The 21847-nt window shown below is 45.1% G+C and overlaps 2 protein-coding genes across 3 annotated transcripts; one reads left to right on the forward strand and one right to left on the reverse strand.

Annotated features, from left to right (window-relative positions):
- Nucleotides 1–1013: 1013 nt before the first annotated feature.
- Nucleotides 1014–18614, reverse strand: LOC108603323 (trithorax group protein osa). 2 transcript variants are annotated; one of them, XM_017992044.2, is made up of 16 exons: nt 18346–18614; nt 15797–16919; nt 13400–13708; nt 13121–13330; nt 10145–10301; nt 9729–10082; nt 9003–9671; nt 8753–8937; nt 8436–8690; nt 7581–7797; nt 7275–7508; nt 6527–6868; nt 6060–6219; nt 5458–5656; nt 5314–5395; nt 1014–5255 (listed from the first exon to the last, which is right to left on the reverse strand). In XM_017992044.2, exons 2-16 carry the CDS (start codon nt 16784–16786, stop codon nt 1531–1533), a joined length of 8088 nt encoding a protein of 2695 aa, XP_017847533.2. In that variant the 5' UTR covers nt 16787–16919; nt 18346–18614; the 3' UTR covers nt 1014–1530. The 2 variants fall into 2 exon arrangements, with proteins under 2 accessions (XP_017847533.2, XP_033150062.1); XM_033294171.1 differs by lacking the exons at nt 6527–6868; nt 18346–18614 and having other exon boundaries at nt 8427–8690; nt 15797–16786.
- On the forward strand, nt 16793–21839 carry LOC108601439 (chorion peroxidase). Its single transcript, XM_017989337.1, has 8 exons — nt 16793–16925; nt 19104–19181; nt 19317–20522; nt 20574–20901; nt 20958–21114; nt 21170–21328; nt 21379–21698; nt 21763–21839. The coding sequence occupies exons 1-8, from the start codon at nt 16793–16795 to the stop codon at nt 21827–21829; spliced, it is 2448 nt and encodes an 815-aa protein (XP_017844826.1). The 3' UTR covers nt 21830–21839.
- The last annotated feature ends 8 nt before the right edge of the window (nt 21840–21847 follow it).

Raw genomic sequence — 21847 nt, forward strand, 5'->3', positions numbered from 1 at the left:
GGGGGCTGCTACAAACCCAGTCTATATGACTTTATTTTTAATACAGCAGTCCATTTTGTAATAATAAGGGGCTTTTCTTTTCTCTTTCTTTTTTTCTTTTTAATTATATGTGTAGCGAAATTTAGTTTACAACTTTTTTGCACATTATTATTTTTGTGTGCTCAACTATTTTCAAAATTTGCCTTTTGTGATCTATTGATTTGACACGCCTGTCTTATAAAAGGCATGCAAAAGTTAAGTTCTCGTGCATCTATATGTATAGTTAGTTTTTTGTCGTTTTTGTTTTGTTTTCACTTTTTTTCTTGCTTTTAATTTACTGTATTTCGTTTATATTTGAATTATATTAATTTAAAAATAACTTTAAAACCTATTCATTAAGCTTGTCATTTACGCCTAAATTATGACCAATATATAAAATAAGACCTTAAAGCAGCAGCACACTCAGTAAATAATACAAAAGAAAAAACATAAAAAATTACATAAAGTGCTATTTTTTGTGTTTCCTTTCTCTTTTAAATATGCGCGTGTATGGAAGGCCACCAAAAAATCAAACAATCTATAGATTTCCTTTCTTTTTTTTGGGAGACATTCTATACAGTGCTGCTGCTGTCACTGACATATACAATATATAAATTGCATGCGGAAACAAAATACAGATAAATTTACAAAATAGTTAAGTATGTATGTACAATTTACGTTTATGTTGTTGTTTTTTCTTGTTTCTGCGTTTCAATATACTTGACATAAATATCTATAAGATTGTATTACATAGTTAATATTGTTTGCGTACGTAGATATTAAATGTTTTGTTCACTATTTGAGTTTTTCTTTATATGCATATATTATGGTAAATATTATTGTATAGCAGAATTAGAAACTATCCTCTATATATATATATATATATATATATATATATATGTGTGTGTGTATTCATTATCATACACAATTCGCATATATATATTACACATACACGAATATATATAAACGAATTATATATATATAATAATTGTATGCATTTTATGTTATATATAACTATGCTTATGATTACCTATAGCGTATGCATATGAATGTATTAGGTTTTAGTATTATCATTATTGTTATTATTATTTTCGCTCATGTTAATTTATTTGTGTTTGTTGTTGTTGTTTGTTGTTTTTTTTTTAATACATAAGTATGTAGAGTGCTTAAATGTAATGCATGATATCCTAGTTCCAATCTTTTGTTAAGTTCGACGCTGAAAACGCATTGCTAAAAAATTTGAACGCTACTTGCTCAGCCATATTATCAATTGTCCAGTTATTAACTATATAGATTTGAGTGAAAAAATATACAGTTATTGTGTGTGTGGGTTTGTGTGTGTGGCAATAGCATTCAATCAACTGTTTTGGCATATACAAAAACTGGGCTATGCTAAATATATACGAGAACGTGTATGCTAAGCATAAATCCTTATTGAATTCAAGTCTGATACGAATCAATTGCTCCTCCGCCATGATACCAATAGTAAGACGCTGGCATCATTGTTGTATACTACGCAACTGCGGCTGTGGTGCTTTGATTAGCAGTTGGTGGTGCTGCTGCTGTTGGTTGTGCCATTCCTGTTGGAGTATTGCTGCTGCTGTTGCTGTTGCTAGCATTCGTTGTTGCTGTGCTGCTTGCTGTTGCCGTCGCGTTCATGTTGCTCAAGTTGCTGCATGCCAAGGCGCTGGCACTTGCAGCTGCTGCTGCTGCAACCTTGCCACTGACAGCCTGCTCCTCCGAGCGGTCAGCGCCGATGTTGTTCAGGGCCAGACTGTTGCTGGTGACGCTGCTGCTGCTGTTGGTTTGATTGCTGCTGACAGTGCCGCAGCTGTTGCTGTTGGTGCTGCTGTTGCTGACATCATTAAATGCGGCTGCTGGCACGAGCTGTTGGCTGCTGCTGTTGCTGTTGTCATCGTTGACGACCACAGGTGTGTTGCAAGCGGAGGCGGCAGCACTTGCTGCAGCTGCTGCTGCTGGCTTGCATTCAGTTTGCTGTTCCGTTGCCGCGCAGGGTTCGCTCTTAACAGCTGCTGTAGTCTTCTCATGTGCAGCTGCTGCGGCCGCTGCTGCTGCGACGCGCTGTTGGATTTGCTGCTGCTGCTGGCGCTGCTGCAGCAGACGATACTCCACCGAGTGTACAGGGCCAGCGGCACGCGAGACTTGGTAGAGCACACGCGATATAATCAGCGCCACCTGTTGATCCAGTATGTGGGACATGACCAGGCCCAGCAGACGCTGTTCTTGTTGCATAAACAAAGAGCGATTATCTGGATGCTTGGCCAGATGCAGCAGAGTGCCTGCCGCGCGTCGCAGCATGTCCAGACTGGTGCCCATGGAGTCGGGATTCTCGCGCAGATAGTTAATGCCATGTTGATTGGCCACACCCAAGGCGGTCTGTTCGGCCTGCTCGATGAATGCCACCAGGTAGGAGATGCAAGGCGATTGCAGCGCGACTGTGCGCGCCATGGCGCTATCGGCAGCAGCCAAATAATGCAGCAGATTAACGGAAAACTCGCGCAGCACCTGATCCTCATTGCGGCACAAATGACGCGTGAGCACGGCGCACAGTTTCTCCAGGCGCATAAACGGTGGCGTAGCTATGACCAAGTCCACATTGGCATCGGTTACGCACAATTTGCAGAGCGCTTCCAGCGCCAGCCGCTGCGGCGACAACACAGAGCTGGGGCCACACGACGGAAACGGATCCTGACCATGCGCACTTGGGCAGACAGCCCAGTGCAGTAGGCCATCAATAAGCGGACGCGCTATAAGCTCATCATAGCGTGATAGCTCCAGATGGCCAGCTATGTTGGCCAAGGCCACTAGCATATTCTCGCGTATGGTTATGAGATAATCCCACCACCATTCGCGCTCGCCCTGCAGCGAACTGCACGAATCACTAAAGTCCGTGTCCTCTTCGCGATCATAGTTGCGCGTCTTGGGCGTGCGTCGCAAGTGATCGTGATTCAGCAGCAGCAGGCGACCCAGCACGGCCAGAAAGCGCGTCGACTTGGCCAGCACCGTTTCGTTGCCGGGCACAAAGGTTAGATTGCGGAAGATATTCGAGAGCGCAATGCAGCGACGAGCCAGCGAGTCTTGGCTCTCGTTGACCAAATACAAGGAGGCCTCGTCGCGCGTATAGCATTCATCCTCGTAGCTGGAGTCGCGTCGTCGCTGCAGCACATGCGCCGCATCACGCACCGTCGACTTGGGATCAAAGCCTTCCGGTTGTGCAACAACGCCATTGGTTAAGCGCTCCAGCTGCTGCGGCGACTCAATGTCCATGTCTACGGCACGGCAATCGCTGTCTGTGGAGCTGAGCTTAGCCTGCAGCAGCTCGCTGCCTGGTTCCTTTTTCAGCTCGACTGTCGGCTGTGCAAATTCCTCCGACGTAAGTCGCGGCTTCTTTAGCTCGCCCACATTGTTGACAAGTCTTCGTTTCTTGTTGAACGCCTGTTGCAATGCTCCAATGCTGTTGACGCTAGTCTCCTCCGTTGTCTGCGCATCCTTTGGCTCCAGCTTTAGCGTCATCAGCTGCACCTCATCGAGCTTCGCGCTGCTGCTGCTGCTTTTGTTGTTATTGTTGTTCAGGCATTTGCGCTTCTTGGTTTTGATGTAGCGCGCAAATGGAATCTCAACAATTTCCGATTTGAACACATCGATAATGCCGTCGAGTGGATCCGGTTCCGTAAAGCCGTAGGTCCAGGCATCGCTGCCAATGGGCTCCAGCTGCTCGTACAGCCTGTTGACATCAATGTCCCAGCTCTTGTGACGCTCATCCACGAAAATATCATTGTCCGCCGACTGAATGCGCACGGGCACGCCCTTGCGCGTGACCATTGTGTAGTTGGGCGAGAAGGAGAGCAGCAGTGAGCGCTCCTCGGGATTCGGCTGCACGCGCACCTGACCCAAGTCAATGCCCTCGTCGGTGTCGTCCGAGTCCGCGCCACGCTTCACATCCATATTCTCATAGTGACGCTTGCGATTGTAGCTGCAAATGCTGCGCACACAACGCGCCTGGCGACGGCTGCGTGACTTGGTGCTGCTCTCGCTGTTGGTTGTGGGCAGAACGGTGCCACTGTCCGCATCATCGGTGTCAGCCTCATCGCACTCCTGCTCCTGCTGCGTCTCCAGCTGCTGCTGCTCGTCGGCGCGCTCATCAAACATTTCAGCGAGATTCTTCTGAAAGTGCTCCAGCAGCAGCGTGAGCAGTCCAGGCAGATTGGATATGCCAAAGAACTGCACTGTGGTGTCATCGAATAGCAGCACATTGAGCACATCCAATGCCCAGGTGCATTCGGTTAGCAGACCCGAACGCATGGCCATGAAAATGCGCCAAGGATCAACGGGACAAACATCGGCTTTGGTCAGACGCTTGCGTCGATAAAGCACCGGCGTTGTGGACTCCACACTGTCCAGCGGGAATATAAGCTCCTTCTTCACCAACTGACCGCCAACTCCAGTCTGTTGCTGCTGTTGTTGTTGCTGCTGCTGCTGCTGCTGGGCATAGACAGCTTGCTGATTGCACATTTGATGTGGCGACTGTTGCTGTTGTTGCTGCGGCGGCATGCCTGGCACGCCCACAATTTGCTGTGGTGGCTTCTGCGACATCATATTGCCCGGTCCGCCAGTTGGGCAGCCACCCATCATCGGCGGTGCGCCAGCAGCTTGCGTCGGCGGTGGCATAACATAAGGCGGCTTCACCATGCCCACCGCGCCCGGTGGCATTCCAACGGGCACGCCGCCATGTTGTGGCTGTTGTAGCGTCTGTCCTGGCTGCGGCTGCTGTTGTTGTTGCTGCTGCTGCTGCTGTGGCGGCATGCCAGGTACACCGCTGGGCATGCGCTGTTGTTGCTGCTGCTGCGGCGGCGCGCCTGGTGAGGGACGCAGTGGTGAGCCAGGAGGCGCTACGCCACCGGGCTGTGGTGGCCCTTGGCCTGCATTAATCTGTCCCCATTGCGGCGCACCAGGCTGTTGTCCCGGTGGTGCGCCAGCTTGCTGATAGGGCGGCTGCTGTTGTTGCTGCTGCTGCTGCGGAGGCGGTGGCGGCTGTTGCGGTGGATAACGATGCTGCTCCCACTGTGCTACGCCTGCCGGCGGTTGGCCATGAGGTCCATGCTGTCCTGGTGCAGCACCAGGCGCAGCGCCACGTGGCGGCGCATTACCCCAACTTTGCGGAGCAGGTGACGCAGGATATTGCGGACGATACTGTTGACTGCCGCCTTGCCAACCACCTAGAAAGGTCAAGCAATTAGCAAATGGATATAGAGCGAGCTACAGCTAGCGACTTACCATAAATTTGAGGACGCGCTGCATAGCCTGGAAAGGGTTGAGAATCTTTCATAAAGTCAGGATGTCGTCGCGGCTGTGGACTCTATGAAAGTAAAGCGCAGAGTTAGCTACAATTTAGTTTGACAGTCATTGGCAATTACTTACTTGATCTGGCGGCCTGTAATAATCTTGCTGACCGGGCGTATTTGGTGAGTAACCGCTATTGGGTGGCGCACCTGGTGTCCCGCTAGGCTGTGGTGGTCCGCCCGCAACCGGCTGCGCTGGTGGCTGTGGTGCACCGGGTGGCGCTTGTGCATAAGGTCGATTGCCATAGGGTCCATATTGATTGGCACCAGCTGGCGGACTGTAGCGAATGTAAATACACAAATGAAATTGCAATTAGTTTTAGTTATATAAACTTATAGACTGCCGCTCACAAGATAACATTTGAAATAAGTCAATCAACAGATCAGATCAATGTTAAATACATTTGCTAATTAAGAACTTGTGGACATCTGTGGACATCAGATCAATGTTAAATACATTTGCTAATTAAGAACTTGTGGACATCGCTAGGCATTTAAATCTTGTTCTATTCTAGTGAGCAGCAGTTTAGTCTTAGCTTGACTCATGACGTCCATGACAAATTCTGGAATTATGTTTGTATGTAGACCCAGTGCAGTTGGAACAGTACTTAGTGTACGTTATGTGTGTGTGTTATGATCTGGTGTCTGTATATGTGTAGGGTTATATGAATTAGCACTCACGCTTCCCCTTCGGGTCCATAGGGAGGATACATATTGCGATTTTGCGGCGGATATTGTCCCTGATTCGGTCCGAATGGTTGACCTGGCGGCCCCGAAGCATTATACTGATCGCTCGAGCCGTACTGACCGTAAGCACCTGGTGGTGTGGGATAGGGGGAGCCTGCAATAATTACAATTACAAATTAGTTGCCATATATTTAAATATGTCTGCACATATATATAAAAGATAATACTAATAGAGCTATAAAAGTTATTTAGTTCAATTTTGTACAGTTTATTAGATGTTAGTTGCCGAATATATCTTAGAATTTAGTATATAGTAGCAATAGTAGTAGCTAAAATTCCCAGCAAGCAGCCCAACTCAAAAGGTTTGATGCACATGCAGATGACGACGCAGAAATGTGTAAAGGAAATGAAGATAGAGAGAGAGTGAAATAAAAACAAATGAAAAACACATGAAAATATACCTGGCGCTCGAGACACAGGCGTTGGATAACCGGAGCCACCCTGCGGATAAGGTGCTCCAGCGACAGGGCGTGCATGTTGCGTTGGCGGCGCCCCATGTTGCTGCGGTGGTGGCGGTGCCGGCTGTGATGGTGGCTGCGGCTGTGGTGGCAATTGCGTCGATACACCCTGTTGTGGTGGTGTAGTATGCGGCGGCGGCGGTGGTGCACCACCAGCACCAGCAGCAGCAGCGGCGGCTGCAGCGGCAGCAGCAGCCACACCGGCAGCAACAGGATCATCAAATGGATTGCTCACATTGACATTATCACCGGCAACAACATTGGCGGATGTTTGATTTTGTGTGCCTTGATAATGGTTGATGATTTGTTATGGATTGATGGAAATGAACAAATGACACAGCATAAACACAAATGAGATTTTGATTGGTAGTTGAGACATGGATTTTGGTTATAAATTGATTTGTGTTCATATAAGTTTAAAATTGTTGTGTGGTTGTGGTTGTTGTTGGTGGATGTGATTGTAATTTAAGTAGTGCGCCCATATTCAACGTTAACGTTGTTGTTTTTAACATAAAATTGATTAAACAAAATACACATACGGACACACACACACATATATAAAATCAAAACTCAATTAATTATAATTACATGTTGGTATTGTTAGTTAGTTTGCAATGCAATTTATACAAAGTAAAATATTCGATAAACAAACACTAACAATAAAAACGAAAAGTCTGCGGCGACTGCTTACCTGGATGCGGTGCCTGTGGGTTGTTCTGCGATGGAGGTCTTTGCATTTGTCCTGGAGCAGCATACTCTGGCTGGGGTGGACCACCAGCTGGCGGATAGGGAGCACCTGCGCCTGTGTAGCCCGTATAGCCATCAATTGCGGCATTCTGTGCGCCACCCGGTGGCGCTGGAAAGGAATCCTGCGAATTTGAGCTTCCTGTCGAGTTTGTGGTGCCAGCGTCCAAATGACCACCACCCATTGGGTCACAATAACAAATTTAATGTTAATAAATGTTTGTCGCATGTCAAACTTGTGTGCAACTCTTACCTGGTGATGGCACAGATGCCACTTTCGGTGTCTTCTTCTTGCTGCCCGCCTCCACTTGTTGTATAATGGGCAATGGATCGATGTCGCCACGATCGAAATGACACTCGAATGCCAATAGATTTTTCGTATAGTGTTTGCGCAGCGTGTAGGCGGCACTGCTGCTGGCGCCTATGCCCAGTAGCCCAGCAATGTCCTTCCAGGTTTTGCTTTTTGTTACCTTTGACGAGAAACATAATAATAACAATTGCATATACCAAAAATAAACACAAATATATAACATTGTTGGCAAATGCAGGCTACATTCGTTTTTTTTTTTGTTAGCGGATAGTTAGAAAAAAGAAATTGGAAAAACTTGGTATGCAAACACAAAAATCTTGAACACGTAAAATGGGAGTTAAACAAAATTGAAAATATAAGTAAGGCATATGCGCTAATAAACTACACAGCAAATGTTTAATTGATTGTTTAATTAGTTATGCATGGCATAAATTGTAAATGAAGTTTTGTAAAACATGCGAGAGAGCTGAGAGTAAAAAGAAGTTTGTACAACTTCCAATTCAATACACCGATTTAAATTGAAACAAAATCAACAATATATCAACGAATAGAGTAGAGTAGGCAGGCAACAATTTAAACAATTGAACATAAATGGTTTTGAGCAAAACTATTGCCAAATTCTGTTGCACATTTAGAGTTCTTGCATTTAAAAGTAAAAGTGGTGAAGACTCAATTGTTACTTTTTGTGGTGTTGGTTGTACGTTAATTTATGGTTTGGTTTTGGTTTGGTTTGATTTTGGATTGCTAGTGAATCTAAAAAGAAGTTAGTAAAAGGAGTTACTACGGCACCTTGCATACCTCGACGAATCCGCCACGTTCTTTTACATAAATATATAACCTATATAAATCGAGTGGCTGTTTTGAGATTGTTGGACACGCGGTAATCGGTGTGCGTCGGTCCTCCATGAAGGTGCGCAGCTTGTCCAGCCAGCCACGTCGCTCCGGATTGTCATCCATCTCGTACAGCTTGCACAGCGAATCGGATTTCTTGGTGGTGGTGATAGTGCTGCGAAACGGTTCTTGCTGCACAGGAACGTGACTATTGAACACCTGCTGCAAATTAAAGTCACACAGTTTAATAAAAATATGCATGTCTATATAATTGAGAGACTTACCGGACTAGCAGCTGGGCGTGGCCAATTAGTGGGTGAATTCATGTCGTATTCCTCGCCGGACGGACCACCGCCTGGATGCATAACAACGGGATGTGGCGAAGTGCTTGGTGGTGCTAAATGACTTTGGCTATATGGATCGTGTTTGCGCGACTTTGGTGTGGTGCACTGTGGATCTTCGCCTGAAGCTGTTGGGTTAACGAAATGAATAAATTATAATTCTCTAGCTGCTGCTGCTGCTGCCTTGACTCACCCGCAGATGCATTGGAAAGCGTGCTCTGCTGACTAACTTCATCCAAGGGTGTGCCATCTGGTCCAGTTGTTACCACTGAAGTAACGGGATGCATGCCCGCTGGTGCACCCGACGAGCTAATGCCATTGTCCTGCGGTATATGCTCTGGGCCTCCTTCACCTGCGCCAGGCTGTGCACCCAGCATGGATTGTGGTGGCGTACTAGTGGGTGGTCCCATGCTTTGAGGCGGTCCCATATGATGTGGCGGCCCCATTGGCATTGCGGGATGCATGCCCGTGGGCCCATTTCCATAGCCCTGCGGCTGTCCGGCTGCTGGGTTTGTGCCATATCCGCTTTTGTGCTGCAAGTGTTGCTTCAGATAGTTGAGCGGCCGCGGTGAGCCACTGCCCTGTGTGGGTGGCGGTCCAACTGGTGGCGGTGTGCCTTTGCCCTGCACATGGTTGCCAACTGGACCCTGGCCTGGACCAGGTCCTGATTGCTGTGGCGAAGGCGGCACCCACTGATAAGGCGGATACTGATGTGGACTGCCGCCTCCATGATTTGGCATAGGTCGTGGATAGCCCGGTTGCGCGCCGGCCGGCATGCTGTTGGTGCCACCAGCGGGTTGACTGCTTGGCGGACCAGCTGGATACGCACCCGGCTGATATTGCGGACGTGGTGGATAGTTACCTAAAAGGAATATTCATATTTGAGTACAGTTTAACTAAAGGACAATTTCCACTCTACCTTGTGCATATTGCTGTGGCGGATAACCTTGTGGTCCGGGACTTTGGCCTGGTCCACTCATTTTGTAATTGCCATGCATATGCTGCATGGGATAGCCACCAGCTCCACCCTGCGGCGGCGGTGGTGGTGTGCCCATATTGTTAACAGTTTGATTTGGCAGCGGTGCAGGTGGAGGCGTCTGCTGTGGTGAATTGCTGGCAGACGAATTTGTTGCCTGTTGCTGCTGCTGAGATGGCGGCCCACCTGGCATGCCATGCAGCGGCATAGGCGGAGGACCTCCAACTTGCGGCTGCTGCATTGGACCGCCGCTGCTTGACTGATTACTCGACGGGCGCGAGATTGGATGATTTTGTGCTAAAAACAAAAGCGTTGGTCAATTGGTCGTCGAATTAGCAACAGCTGCTTCGATAACTTACCCACTGCCGGTGACATAGAACGTGAGCCAGATGAGCCAGTGGGTGATGGTGTGGGTCTCATAACCTGCTGCGGATTGGGTGTGCCCGGCGGTCCTGAACCCAATCCACTGTGTGCTCCGCCGCTTGAGCTGTCATTACTATTCTGTCCAATCAACTCCTGCATTAAAATAAAAAGTAATAAGAATTAAATACTTGCAATATTGAAAGCAAACGAGCGTTCTCTATACTATATAAAGCAGCTGCTGGCAGATAATTATAGATTCTAACGTAGCTGATATACACACACATATACATATATATGTTTGTATGTAGTTGCAATTTAAAAGAACTGACATTTGAACCAACTTACAAGGAACTCAAAAATTGCATTAGAACCATACATAAATAAAAGGTTGCCGTCGTGTAGAAACTCAACGCGGCACGACTTAAACTTAGTATGTTAAAAAAAAAAAACAGCAAAGATAAAGCTTAAGCCAAGGGAGCAAAAACTACGCACACATGCAAAGTCAACATACATACACACACACAGTCACACTCACAGAGAGACTCTCAAGCCGACAGCAAATCGGGTCGAACATAAAAACGAACGACGCGGGATGAATGTTGTCCAAAGCAATGCGGGACAAGACGTAAAGAGAGTGTAGAGCAGATGGAGCCGGCCGCAATGGCAACAGCAACAACAACGACAGCAGCAGCAATAACAACACTGCTGTGGTATCTGAGAAATTAAGTGAAGTGAAATGAAATGTACGACGAACTGACGGCAACAACGGCAAAGCCAAAGAGAGCTACAACAACAGCGACAGCAGCAACTTAAGCACAAGGCACAAAGCAGCACAAGCACAAGCACAACGTTCACGTTCGTTCGAAAAGCTATGGTGGATGTAGATGTGGAACGAATAACGACAAAGTCGACGGCAAGCAAGCAAGCAAAGCAGCAAACTTGAAGCGTCCGGAGGGGCTTGGTCGGCGGTATGACATTGGTAGTTATGGCGCGCTTGGAGCGAGCAAACGTACGATGACAAAGACGTAGATAAGAAAAAGCACACACACACACACGCAGACACAAATACGTGCAAACACACACTCAACGCTAAAATATAATAAAATGAAGTAAGCAGCAACGAACAAGCAGTGTTAGCCAGCCAGCCATCCATTCGCTTCGTTCCCTCTATTTATTCGTATTCGTTCCGTACACTCAGACGAGCCCAAGAGCCAAGAGAGAGAAACGACTGTTGAGTGTATGGGAAAATTGTGTGTGTGTGTGCTTGGGGGGAGCGGGGAGCCGGGAGCGCGGCATATACTTGAGTAGCGACGGCTGCGATGATGAGAATAGGCAGGCAGGCAGGCAGACCAGGCGGTAGCAAAAGGCAAAGCTAAAAGAGCTCTATAATGTTTTTATATGAACGAACGATGGGGTGAAGACGACGTCGACGACGACGACAACGACGACGCTGCTGCTGCTGTTTGCCAACGTTTCAGCTGGAAATGAAGGCAGCCCACGTTTGTAGCTGTGTGTGCACTTGTATTTAAGCTTTTCAAACTGTAGAAAAATGACTTGAAAACAACACAAAAAAGCAAAAAGCGAAATACATTGCGAGAGAAGAGACACAATGAAATCATTTATATCCAGCAAGTATAAGCATTTTTTCAAGTACGTAACTCACAACTGAGAATGTGAATGTGTGTGTGTATGTGAAGTTTGAAATGTATAAAAATGCAAAATTGCATAAATTTATTACATTTGTCAGTCGATTTAAGCATTAAGCAAACTGCAGATGTTGCACATGACTGGAGACGCTATTTACAAAGCGATATATCAGTATATGATATACGATATAAGATCGATTACAAAATGAGAGCGCAGCAGAGTTAAGTGCTTGACACTGGCTGACAGCAGTAAACGCACAAAATGGAACACTAAGAGCTTTAAGTTAGATTAGAAGCGGCGGCTAGACAAGTTGCGATCGTTTGAAATTGTCAAACTGTAGCGAAAGTAACTGCGGCTTGGCACAAAGTGAAGTGAGCTGCAAGGAATTTGTAATGCGGGGCTTTCAAACCTAAAATAAGGCGCCATACAATTATCTTAAGGCAGGAGGCATGGGGCATGCTATATAAAATACAATATAAAAAAGTGAAGAGCTTGCAAACAACAATGACCTTGGCATTGACCCAAATACAACAAAACATACACAAACATGTACATACATATGTATGTATATATGGAAACACGCTTTTTGTTGGATCTTGAGTGTAGTGTATTTGTTGTGCATATCCCCAACAACAACACAAAGGGAATGAGAAAAAAGAACAAAATGGTATGAGGGACATGAGGAATGTTGACGACGACGACGTCGACGCTGGCGGACATGCTGAATGAATAAATGGTTACTGGGTACTATATCTACATACAATCTTCTTTAAAATAAACACAACCACACACACACACATACGTATGTATGTGAAAGAGCCCGAAAAAGCAACATAAAGGAAGTAGTTGCTTGGGTCTTGCCCACGCCCCCCTCTGGAGGCGTATACAACAGTACTTTAATATAAATACACGAGCTAAGTTGTTCATGTGGTATTAGTATAACAGCGTCGCTCATCGAGCAAAGGGCGTTGTTGTTGTTGTTGTTGCTGCTGCTGCGCTTGCCGGCAAACTCAAAAGTAAACAAAATACAAAAGCAGCGAAAGAAATAGCAATCAAAACAAAATAAAATCGTCAAGTTTCATTAAAATAATCGCGCGTCGTCGCAGCGACACGATAGTAACAACGATAATGTTTAAAAAAAAAAAAAAAACTAAATTGATGCTTTGATTTAAATCTTTTAAATGTCTGCGGGTTCATTGAACTCACACTAGACGGTTTTGCACTCTAAGTTTTATATGTTGAATTGCAATAAAAATAAAAGCTATATTCAATTTATACACACAGCTATTTGTGAGAAAGGTGTTGGAAATATTGTCATAAATTACCTGATGCGGTGATGGTGACGCCTGTGAGGGCTGCGGTGATGGACTCGGCGCATGCCCTGGACTGCTGCTGGGTGGTGGGCCACCAGCAGCGGAATGCGGTGTTGGCGGTTGCTGCAGTGGCGCATGATGCGGCGAAGCAGGCGGCAATGGATGGCCGGGACCAGGACTAGGCGATGAGCTGCCAGGCCAAGGTCGATTTGGTTCGGGATACTGCAATTATTAGTTGAACAAATTATAAGCATATTATATAACTTATTTCAATGAATTTCGTGGGCTTACCTGGTGCGTCGAATAGGCAGTTCGATGATTGGGCCCAGTTGCCTGTAAGCCTGGAGGTGTTGGATATCTTTGCGGGTACGGCGAATATTGAGATGTGGGTGGTGTATTCTGTTGTGGCTGCTGTTGCTGCTGCTGCTGCGCCGGTCCAGGTGGTGGCGCGCCAGGAGCTCCAGGTGCACCCACCGGACCTGACTGTTGGCCCTGCTGCTGTTGTTGCTGCCCTTGCTGGGGCTGCTGTTGGGGTGAGCTTGGATAGGAACCTGAGTTTTGACCGTGAGGATATGGTGATTGACCTCTGGAAGTATTTGTCTGCAAAATAAAAAATACAAATAGATATTTAATTAATATATTAAGTCATACAGAATCTAAATTTCATGCATAAAATTATATTTGATATTTTGCAAGTGTTAGGGTTGGCCCAAAAAGTTTAGCCGAGAGCGAGCTCATGACAAGTGAAAATAATATTACCCATGTGCAAAAACAAAACAAATTTCGCTGACATTGACCCCCCTTTGCACCCCGCCCATCCCACACACATCAGAGGTAGTTAAGCCTCTGCTTGCGAATGCCAGACTCAAGTAAAATGCGGCAATAAATCTAATGGGACCGAACAGCAGTGAGCACCGGCTTTTGTATGTATGAGGGAGAGTGTGTGTGTGTGCCGGCAGGATAAAGCAGCAACATTGGTTGGTCCACTAAGGGGTGACAGGAAACATGAATGAATGGTTTTACCGTATACTGCCACCGAGAAACCCCTGTGTATGTGTATATGTGTGCGTTTCTGTGCCTGTGTGTGTGTTTGCGTGTCAGGCAGTCAGTTCGAGGCAATGATAAATAAAGTAAAAAAGGGAAAACTCATCATGGATGAAAATCAAGAGCACAAATATACGTAGAAGCGTTCATATAAGAGAGAGAGAGAGGGCAGAGGGCCAAACTGGAATTTGAATTAATGACGCCAGGGGTCGCACATACAGACAAAGAGCGAACGAGCGACCGGCTCTAGCGGCAGCGACAGCGACACAAACGGATGACAGCGCGACGGGGAAAATTATGCTTGTGTATATGACAGACAAGAACAGGGACGGGATGGAAGGGAAAGGCAGGGAACTGCATCCTTAGCACGCCGGCTTAGCGGTGGTAGGTTACACTACCGTCGAAACAAAAACAACATTCGAGAGGAAAGCGTTGCAATAACAACAAAAGGAATTTATACAGGACAGCAGTCCTGTCATTATTATTTCATAACGCACACGCACATATACATACATATATAGATTTATGAATATGCATGTACACCACTATTAATTGAAGGGGAAATTATTGTATGTATGTATGTATTAATTGCAAAATTGCAGACGGCGCCAATTTAAGGGTGCAAGATTTTTGTTTGTTGTTGTTGTTGCGCAGACAGGCAATTAATAAATAATATTTGTGCATATGCTTGCATGCATATCCTTGTTTAGTTCTAGGCAGCAGGAGCAGCTAGTGTGACAATAAGTTAAGAAGCGCGTGCCAAAAGAGCAGCAACAATGTGTTCCACTTTTTGAAGGTCGAACTTCAAAAAGAGGCACAGGCACCAGGTCACACACACAGACAGAACACACACACATAGACATGCAGACACTGTTAACATAGCCAATGACCCCCGATACACGACGTCAGGCAGCACCGACCAAAACATAAGAAAAAGACTCGCCGCCGCCGTCGCCACATAACAGAGAGATGCAGTCAAAAAAGAAAAAAAAAAGTGCCGGAAGGAAAAACAAGCAACCAAAATATTGTTAAGGCCGCCTTTTTTTTATAGCAAAGCGAAGGTGGTGAAGTCGCATACGCCAAAAACAGCGAAAGCGCGAAACACATTTAAGAAGGGAGTGAGCGAGTTTCGTTTACTTGTTGTTTACACAAGTGTTTCCAGTATAACTTTACAGTTACTCAATGTAAATCGTACAAACGCAACTATAGAATTTACTATATGTATCTAAGTGAAGTATCTTTTCTTATGTTTAATGTTTAACAAGGGTAAATTTTAAAATATTTATTCAAGTCAATCCAATCAAATCTGATAATAAATCTTTCAAACAAAACTATTTATGAAATTAATTTTACTATCTTTTCTAATGTTTTATCATTAACACAGCTAAATATTTATATATTTGCTCAAGCCAAACCTAGTATGATAATAAATCTTTCAAACAATACTATTTAATTTGCTATATAAAATCAATTGCATTATCTTTGTTTCTATTTTTTCTTTTGCACAGATAAATTTTAAGTATTCTTTCAATGCAAGCCAAGAGTAAACATTTAAATTTAATAGACGCCACTTAATCAACTATGATTATGACTTGTTATTTGTTTATATTGATTTGTTTTTAAGTATTTTTGAATGAAACTCACCGGTGGTGGTGTCCTATACTGCTGTGATGGACCTGGACCCAATTGTGGGCTATAGGGTCTTGGCGGTGGGGCCCAACCACCCTGTTGTGCGCCATACGGCTGATGTTGTGGCGGCAATGGTTGATGACCCGGTAGCGGAGGCGGAGGTCCGCCGGGTTGTTGTTGTGCTGCTGCTGCAGCTGCCGCCGCTGCAGAGGCAGCCTGCTGTGAATCATAGTTATTCGCATAGCGATGCTGGGGCGGAGGCGGCGGATTTGAAGATTGCAATAATGAGTTCAATGTTGGCGTAGGACCTTGTGGCGGTTGTCCAGGTATATAGCGTTGTTGTGGAGGACGATTTGGTGAGCCACCAGCACCCTGAGGTTGCTGCTGTTGTTGCTGCTGCTGCTGTTGTTGTTGTTGTTGATGAGATGGTTTGCTGCCGGGCGGCGGCTGCTGTTGCTGCTGCGTAGGCGCATGGCCATAACGATAGGGATCCATATTGGGATCACCCGGGTGATAGCGCGCGTATGCGGGATGAGCATGTGGATGTTGACTGCCGGGTGGCGGCGGCAAATGGGCTGAGCCGTAATCATCCTTTACACTTGGCGCATGCTCAGGTACTCCTGGGCCGCCCAACGGGCCCTGCGGTGGCGGTGGTCCACCGTGGTGCTGCATATGTGGAGGTAAGGGTGGTGGTGGACCTTGCTGATGTTGTGGCGGCTGCTGCTGTTGATGTAAATGGTGATAGTGCGACATGACAGCGGCTGGATCAGGTGGTGCTCCTGGCGGAGCGCCAGGTGTTGGCGGCGGCGCGCCATATGGATGTGGTGCAGCACCACCTGGCTGAATATTTGGATCACTGCCGTTGTTTGGCGTAGGTGGTCCCGATACGGGCGGTGTGGCTCCACCTGCACTACCGGCAGAAGCTGTTGGTGCCGCGCTACCAGCAACTACACCACCGGCACTTCCCTGTCCCTGGCCCGAGGGCGATTTGATTTTTTCATTCATGACCTGATGGTTGTGCTAGCAATACTGCTCAAAGCAAGTGGCTGTGGTTTCTGGAGAATATCCACCAACAACAATGTAGATGCTGATGACGACGACTTCTCCGACTGCAGCGGCAAGTTTGAGGTTATGTTAGCTGCAAGTTGGTAAAAGTACTCGTTAGTTTTGTTTAGCTTCAGTATCAAAATACACATTGTGAATCTCTAAATACAGCAACACTCCTCACATTAATTAATATCATCGCACAATCATCGCATATATTGCCCCAAGATTTTGTGAATTATATACATTCTGTGTATTGGAAAATCTGCCTACAACTACAACAACGGCCACAGCCATTCCTACTGTTCGTTTACAATTTGTCGCGCGTTGACAACCACAGAGCGTTCGCTCGTTGGCGTGCTCTCTCTCTCTCTCAATTTGCGTGCTCTCGCGCTCTTCCATCTCTTTCTCACTTGCACAAGAGTGCTGTGCTCACAGTCGCACCTATACATTGGTTTGTGTTTAAAACCGCCAGTAAATTATTTATTAATTATATTTGTACGTCGAAAGCAATTTTGCTAGCTTATGCTAACAAACAATATAATAGTTCAACAATAGGCAAATGGCCGGAAAAACTGTATAATAACCCTATTTTAAGGTCCAAACGTTTCAACCAACAATACTTAAGCTCAAACGGCATTGCCTCTCAAATTCTGTTCATAGTTATCCAATATGTCTTCAGCAAACTGCATATTAATATATTAACTATAGTTTATTATCCACTTGGCGTTGATTACTTTTTTTTTTGTACAATTTACTTTTGCATTTTTCGCGCTCTCGTTGCTTTTCGTTTTCAAGTGCTCTTTCTCGCTTGCAATGCGGTCTTTTTATGTACGACAAGCGTGTGAGTGCGAGCGAGATCACTACTGTTACGTTTTAAATTTAATGCCGAATGTGACAACAAAACGAGTTTGGGTTTCGCGTTTTCAACAAATTCTTTTCTAGTTGTTTTTATAAGCGCATTTAATAGCTTTCCACATCATTTTCTGGCCACAGAATCTCCTGGGGGGTAAACATTTATGCACAATTTGCCACACTTTGGCTGTTTTTCGCACAGTTGCAACAGCCTTAGCTTCTCAGCTTCGCTTGCTGCCGCTGCTTACGTTTAACGTTGTCGTCGTCTCGTTTATGCTTCATTTAGGACGTTTCTTTTTACGTTTTGGTGTGGTTTTCTTTTTGGTTTAGTACTTCTGGCTGGCTGTAGTTGCCGAAGATTGATATATACATTTTCCGCTGGTGTGGCCCCGTGGCGCTGATGATGCAAGGATGTAGCGTACTATTTAATAAATTATGTATACACATACACACACACACAAACACATACATAAACATTCATATGTATCTCTTTACATCAACGAACTTTGGAGCCTGCATATATACACATATTCAATTTTCGCGCAGTCAACTAACTTATGTATTTTACACAAAGGTCCGGCAATTATTTGGCGATTTGTAACAATTTTTGTAAATATTAGCAATCATTAATCAATAAACAAAAACATACAGACACCTACACTTACACATAGACATATATATTTGGCTGTATATACTAAAAACGAACTCGCGTGAAAAGACAAGCTCGGTACGGGTGCGATACGAACATTAAATTGTATGCCAGAGTCTTGTCTGCCACTGCCGAAGAAAATTATTTGCAATGCTCGTGCAGAAGGCAAAATCAGCGCGAAATTAATAAATTCACACGCGGCTAATCACTTGATGTATGCTGTACATAATTTATACACTTTTTCTTATTTAAACAATGTATTTCACTTAATTTTCTTCATTATTTCGCAGCAGCATGACGACGAGCTAGAGTTGTGTCGATATCGATATTTTTTATTTTGCGATACGATATTTTAGGCTTGATATTTTTTCTGATAATATTTTCGATACACATGGATATTTTTGTGCGATAATATTTTCGATATTGCTTTGACACTGAACACACTTTACGATTAGCTTAAATGTTCCGCTTGAAATATTATTAATGGAAATACATAATAGCTAGCGATTGCTGGCAATAGTTAGTCGCAAACTAGCAATGACTTCCAAACTGTACAGCTCGCAATCTATCGATAGCTAAAATGCAACCAGAAATGCAACCACAAAATTGGCAATCAAAAATAGCTTTTTAGTATTTCTTTAAATATTTTTCTTAGTCCTGGTCACACTTCTTATAAGCACCGTTGGAGTTAGATTTTAATTTTTTGTGTGTGCTAATTTTGCAATTAAATGCGTATTTTATTTATTTTAATATTGTTTTTTGTGTGTTGCAACGCATACAAGTTGCGCAATAATGACTTAAAAGAAGTGCAAGCTGATCATGCGCATTCTACTCTCGAGGAAAAATCAAAAGGTAAATTACAGTTACTTTAGGTATATTAGTAGTATTTACAGTTATAATTGGAAAAAATGTATGTATGTAGTATAAGTAAATGTGCGGATACATTTAAAAGTACAGTAATTTACAAAAATGCATGTCTGTATTTAGATGGCGCCAAAAGTGGACTGCTGAAGAAATGTAAAAGCTGCACTGATGTTCCTTGTGTGCCACAGATTCAATGTCCTGCCCATGTGCGCATGGAAAGGCATGAGAAGCCACAAATATGCGATTTGCCTGCTGGTAAATTTGGTTACTGCTGTTTAACTGGACAAAACCATACAGCAACCACAAGCAAAGAACGCCAAGTAGCGTTTCCTTTATCTTTGCCCAATGATGTGCTGGAAGAAGCCAACAAGAATTTTCAGCATCTAATGCATGGATTTAGTCAAATGCCTGTACAACGTGGTTTGCCTGATTTCATGCATGGACTTGTATTTCATTCAACGCCCAAAGAAGATTCCCATAGCTTTGCCTTATCGAACAATGCGCTGGAACAGGTCATTACCACTCAAGTGTTTGGTAAAAAAGAGCAAGTAACAGTTGACGAGTTTAGTACCAATAGCGTGCCGGTGAAATTTGGCGAGACACCCTTGGCTCACCATTGTCAAGAGCCACCTATTTGTCGCAATAAGCAGGGACCGCGTAGTTTGGACGGCACTTGCAATAATCCGATGGCAGAACGCTCACATTGGGGTGCTGCTGGTCAGCCCATGGAGCGCCTGTTGCCGCCAGCCTATGAAGATGGCATTTGGACGCCACGCATACACTCAACTGATGGCACTCCATTAACGAGCGCGCGTGAAATTTCACGCATTCTGTTTACCGATGTGGATCGCCCTCATGCCAAGTACAATCTGCTGGCAATGCAATTTGGCCAATTGTTGGCGCACGATGTAACTCAATCCTCCTCGATACGTCTCAATGCAAATGGTGGCCTGGTGCAGTGCTGCTCAGAGGGTGGTAAAAGCGTATTGCCAGCGCAGCAGAGACATTTTGCCTGCCTGCCCATTGAAGTATCAAAGGATGATGAATTTTATAGAGCATTTGATGTGCGTTGTCTGAATTTGGTGAGGCAATCGTTAGTGCCCAGTGCAGACTGTCGCATGAGCTATGGAAAGCAGCACAGCAAGGTCACACACTATTTGGATGCTTCTCCCGTATATGGCTCCAATGAGCAGGTGGCACGTGATTTGCGCACATTTCAAGGCGGTCGCCTGCGCATGCTGAATGACTTTGGACGCGATTTGTTGCCGCTAACAGAAGACAAGAACTCCTGCAGCAGCACTGAGCCTGGCAAGACGTGCTTTCAGTCCGGTAAGCTGTCAAACTTTAAATTAAATGACATATAAACAATGTAATTTGCAGGTGACGGACGCACTAATCAAATTATATCACTCATTACGCTGCATATTGTTTTGGCACGCGAGCATAATCGTCTAGCCGCTGCGCTGGCCAAGCTCAATCCGGCTGCCAGCGATGAACGTCTATATCAGGAAGCGCGCCGCATTGTCATTGCCGAGTTGCAACACATTACGTACAACGAATATCTGCCAGCTGTAATTGGTCCACAGCAAATGAAACGCTTTCGTTTGTCGCCGCTGACTGAAGGATATGCCGTGGATTACAATAAGGAAATGAATGCAGCTATAACAGCTGAATTTTCTGGCGCAGCTTTTCGCATGGGACACTCCAGGTAACTAGCGTTAATATATACATTGCTCGCTTATACAAACTTGGTTGGCATTGCAGTGTTGATGGCAGATATCGCATGCATGATGAAACTATAAATATACCCGATGTTATGTTTAATCCTTCACGCATGCGCAAGCGCGATTTTTATGATCACATGCTGCGCACGCTTCTAATACAGCCCATGCAACAGGTGGACAGCTCTATATCCCATGGCGTAAGCAACTAAAAATTAGAAATATATATGCAGCTGTTTAACTTCTTGTCTATAGCTTAGCAGATTTCTGTTTCGCGGCGATAGTCCATTCGGCTTGGATCTGGCAGCCATTAATATACAACGTGGACGTGATCAAGGACTGCGCTCTTATAACGACTATCTTGAGCTAACTGGCGCACCAAAGCTGCGCAGCTTTAGTCAGTTTCCCAATGAAGTAAGTGTAAGCCGCTTGCCAAAATTCTTATTCATGTTTGTATATTGCAGATAGCAGAGAAGCTTTCGCGCGTCTATCGCACGCCAGAGGATATTGACTTATGGGTAGGCGGACTGCTGGAAAACGCTGTTGAGGATGGCATTGTTGGCATTACGTTTGCCGAAATTATAGGCGATCAGTTTGCACGCTTTAAGCGCGGCGATCGCTATTTCTATGAATATGATAGCAAAGTAAATCCAACTGCATTCAGTGTGGAGCAGCTACAGGAACTGCGCAAGACGAGCATGGCTCGCTTAATATGTGATAATGCCGATCATTTGGCGCTGGATGCTGTGCCCATGTCAGCTTTTGTACGCTCTGACTTTGCCGGGTGAGTGCCAATACTTTATTATAAGTTAAAACTTTAATTTTTTTTTGTTTTTTTTTTACTCTAGCAATAAGCTAATGCGCTGTGATGATCCCAATCTGCCTGCAGTTAATCTGAATGCTTGGCGCTTATAAATAATATTGCTATTTATT

The sequence above is a fragment of the Drosophila busckii genome, chromosome 3R (assembly GCF_011750605.1).
Source record: "Drosophila busckii strain San Diego stock center, stock number 13000-0081.31 chromosome 3R, ASM1175060v1, whole genome shotgun sequence".
Lineage (NCBI taxonomy): Eukaryota > Metazoa > Arthropoda > Insecta > Diptera > Drosophilidae > Drosophila > Drosophila busckii.